General features: G+C 41.1%; 1 protein-coding gene across 1 annotated transcript; it reads right to left on the reverse strand.

The window, feature by feature from the left end:
* Positions 1-3,166: 3,166 nt before the first annotated feature.
* LOC118751734 (uncharacterized protein K02A2.6-like) lies at positions 3,167-4,678 on the reverse strand (the record flags this gene model as incomplete). The annotated part of the gene is given in 1 exon segment (XM_036486550.1): positions 3,167-4,678. A coding segment is annotated over 1 exon segment (1,486 nt), but the record flags the coding sequence as incomplete, so codon positions are not given.

Genomic DNA, 4,678 nt, shown 5'->3' on the forward strand with positions numbered 1-4,678 from the left:
GCCAGCCCTAATTGGAAGATTTCTGCTGTGTTTTGGGGCAACAACTTGTCTGCAGTAAAAAAGCATATAATTTGTGTTTCAAAAGTGTGTGAAAACCAATCAATTAACTTATATGATCTCGGTTCCGATATTAAATAATTAATAATTGTTTATACCCGCATTTTGGTACATTAGCTCGTTGAATGTGCCATCTAATAAATAGTGTCGTCATTCTCCTTAGCTGGTTTTAAATGATGTCACAAATTGCTGGCGGAGACATGAATACAGTGTAAGAAAATTCTTTTTCTATAATTGTTTCCTTATAGAAAAGTTGGTTTCTTTTCCACCTTAGACATTCCGAATTCGTTCAAAATATGCTAAAATAAAACACAGAATTCTTTCAGTGTTCCTCCGGGGGTTTTGGACATGGACTGTTTCTTCAATTTAATAGTGTTCGATTTATTTTTGTGGAAACGAAATATGTTTTGCAAGTTATGGATCATTCCTACACTCTTTCTTCAAATATTTCTCGTGGTCCAGCTGTGCGCAGGCGTTTAGTTTTTCGCATCGTGTTTTTCCATATTCGTAATTTAATTTTTGAAGTGAAACTTCTTAGGCGGCGGTATCGCAAAAATGGAGAGTGAAATTTTTAAAACCGAAAACGTTACATGAGTGAGAAGATATGGATAGTATAGGAAAGGGGAAAAAAGAAATAAAGCGAAGCATTACGGGTACGAGTACCTACATATGTATATATGTATGTATGTTTGAATGCACGTATCTATGTATACATATATATGTATGTATGAACGAACTCATTGCGCATTTCAGCTCTGCCGCTACCAAGCAATATATGCGTGCTTCGCGTAACTACATCCATTCGTACATATGTACATATGTTTGTATGGATATATTTATGATGAAGCAAACGGGCTTCGTTGATGTACTGATAGGGCATAGGTATGTACTTATGGACAGCAATGTTTTCATGTATGTGCATATGTTTGAATGGTTGTATATATATTTGTACGTATGTACATATGTTTGTGTATGTACATATGTTTGTGTACATGTATTTATGCACATATGTAGTACAAACGAAAACAAATCTAATAAGCTGCTCGTTGATATAAATGCGAACTGTACTGATTGTCAAAAATTATGTGTTTGTTGTACATTTCTTCATGTTTGTCACTGTGCGTGTAATTTTCTAGATTAGTTTTGTGCTCTCGCTATTTCCTTGTATTAACTCGTCCTTCGTTGGTATACTCTGATGAACATGTGTGAGGATGATAGCAAGGCCAACTTATATAAGGTAGTGTTACAGGAGCAGCGATCGGGCGCAACGCGAGCCATGTGGGACCGTTATAGGGAACTGAAGAAGGAAGCGAGACGTATTTGCCGCAATAAGAAGAGAGAGGCCGAAATACGTGAGTGCGAAGAGCTTGAGATGCTGGCCGACAGGAAGAACGCCCGAAAATTCTACCAGAGGGTTAGGCGACTTACGGAAGGTTTCAAGACCGGGGCGAACTCCTGTAAGAACAACAATGGCGACCTAGTGACCGATGTCCAGAATATACTTAAATTGTGGAGGGAACACTTTTATAACCTACTGAATGGTAGCAGCGCTGAAAGTAGTGAGGAAGACGAACCCGAGTCCCCAGTCGATGATGATGGAGTAGCTGTCCCACCGCCTGACTATGACGAGGTACGAATAGCGATTACGCGGCTGAAAAACAACAAAGCTGCTGGAGCTGACGGCCTGCCAGCCGAGCTATTCAAGTACGGCGGCGAGGAGCTGATGAGGTGCATGCATCAGCTCGTATGCAGAATATGGTCAGATGAACGCATGCCCGACGACTGGAATTTAAGTGTGCTCTGCCCAATCCACAAGAAAGGCGACCCCGCCATACGCGCCAACTACCGCGGAATTAGCCTTCTAAGCATAGGTTACAAGGTCTTATCGAGCGTATTGTGCGAAAGACTGAAGCCCACCGTCAACGAGCTGATTGGACCTTATCAATGTGGCTTTAGGCCTGGAAAATCCACCATAGATCAGGTATTCACAATACGCCAAATCTTGGAAAAGACCCGCGAGAATAGGATCGACACACACCATCTATTTGTCGATTTCAAAGCCGCTTTCGACAGCACGAAGAGAAGTTGCCTTTATGCCGCGATGTCTGAATTTGGTATCCCCGCGAAACTAATACGGCTGTGTAAAATGACGTTGAGCAATACCACCAGCTCCGTCAGAATAGGGAAGGACCTCTCCGAGCCGTTTGATACCAAACGAGGTTTCAGACAAGGGGACCCCCTTTCGTGTGATTTCTTTAATCTTATGTTGGAGAAGATAATAAGAGCCGCAGAACTGAACCGCTCAGGCACAATACTTTATAAGAGCGTACAATTGCTGGCGTATGCCGACGACATCGATATTATCGGTAAAAACAAGGGCTACGTCTGTTCTGCCTTCTCGGGATTGGATAGAGAAGCAAAGCGAATGGGTCTGGTGGTGAACGAGGACAAAACGAAGTATCTCCTGTCAGCACACAAACAGTCAGAGCATACGCGTCTTGGCACCCACGTCACTGTTGACAGTTACAAGTTTGAAAAAGTAGACGACTTCGTTTATTTGGGAACCAGCATTAACACCAATAATAATGTCAGCCTTGAAATCCAACGGAGAATCACTCTTGCCAACAAGTGCTACTTTGGGCTGAGTAGGCAATTGAGAAGTAAAGTCCTCTCTCGTCGTACAAAGATCACACTCTATAAGTCACTCATCATGCCTGTGCTGGTGTATGGCGCGGAAGCATGGACAATGAAAGCATCTGATGAGGCGGCTCTTGGAGTTTTCGAGAGAAAGATTCTGCGAAAGATTTACGGACCTTTACGCGTTGGTGATGGCGAATATCGCAGACGATTTAACGATGAGCTGTATGAGCTTTACAACGATATAGACATAATGCAGCGAATTAAAATTCAGCGGCTCCGCTGGCTTGGCCATGTCGTTCGGATGGACAGAAACGCTCCTGCTCTGAAAATATTCAACGCGGGCCGCGATGCTGGGAACAGAGGAAGAGGAAGGCCTCCTCTGCGTTGGAAAGACCAGGTGGAGAAGGACTTGGCTTCACTTGGCATTTTCAATTGGCGTCAGTTAGCACAGAAGAGAAATGACTGGCGTGCTGTTTTGGACTCGGCCAAAATCGCTTAGGCGGTTACAGCGCCAAATAAGAAGAAGAAGAAGTATGATTGTAATTTCTGCAAATTACTTGGTGCTGGCGCATTAACAATGGCTCTCACTTTGTTTGGATTTGGTTTGACCCCACAACCAGTTAAGCAATGACCTAAATATTCAACAGATGTTTTTAGGAAACGACTTTTTTCAATATTAATCTTAACATTGAATTTTGATAGACGATCACACACAGTGTACACGTTATCAATGGCTTGTTGCTGATTTAATCCACCAATAATTATATCGTCTTGAAAGGCTCTAACGAATCGCATACCATTCAACATTTGGTCCATGACTGACTGGAATACCGACGCAGCGCAATTAACACCAAATGTTAATCGCTTATATTCGAATAAACCATTTTGGGTGTTGATGACAAGAATTTTCCTGGAATCGTTAGATAATTTCAATTGTTGATAGGCGCCATTTAAATCAATAACAGAAAAATACTTGCAGTTTGCGAAATCAGCGAATATATCGTCCACCAACGGTAAGGGATAATGGGAAAATTCGAGACACTTATTTAACGATGCTTTCCCATCAAGACAAATCCTTATTTCTCCGTTCGATTTCGCAACAATTACAATGGGACTGGCCCACTGGCTATACTCAATGGGTTCTAATATTTCTTCTTTACACAAACGATCAAGTTCTAGACTGACTTTTTCACGGAATTTAAATGGGACAGTGTACGCGGCATGAAAAACTGGTGTCTTATTTTCTTTTAATACTAAATCAACTTCAAAGTCCCTAATAACCTCATTTAATCTTTCATCAACAATGTTAGGATACCTTTTCTTAATATTTTGAAAGATATCATTATGTTCGATCCAGTTAATTATAATATTGCTCGCAAACCTGTCACGCCATCCATGAAACAACTTGTCCAGCCATGGCCTTCCCATTAATGGTTTGAACTTTTTTCCGATGTTAACAACAGACATTTTTAGAGGGACTACAACATCGCGACGAGTCAACTTAGCAATGAACGATCCACATTCCACAATTTTGTGCCCTGAAAAAGTTATTAAATTATTACTAGACCTGACTAATTTAACGTTTTGAAATTTTTCATCGAACTCATCCTTTGACATGATCGTAGTGCAGGCTCCACTGTCCACTTCCATTTCAATCAGAGTGTTGTTGACATTAACATTAATACAGCATGCTTCACTGACATTATTGATATTGTTGATGGTTTTGATCGATTCCGAAAATGTACATACGGAAGAAGTGTGACCCTTACGTTTGCACTTAAAACATTCCCAGTTGACTGCTGGGCATTTCTTTTCATCATGTTTTCTTCCACAACGTTTGCACTTACTGAACTTCTGTGCTTGACTCTCATCCGATGACTTCTTTGATTTCTGTGCCGCTTTCTGACTTTTTTGTTTCCACTCAGACTTCTTTGTTGTCAAATTTTTGTCTCTATTAGCGTTAGTCTCATTTTTCAAACTA

Source organism: Rhagoletis pomonella, unplaced genomic scaffold, assembly GCF_013731165.1.
Source record: "Rhagoletis pomonella isolate Grant_MI unplaced genomic scaffold, Rhpom_1.0 Rhpom_scaffold_00001, whole genome shotgun sequence".
Lineage (NCBI taxonomy): Eukaryota > Metazoa > Arthropoda > Insecta > Diptera > Tephritidae > Rhagoletis > Rhagoletis pomonella.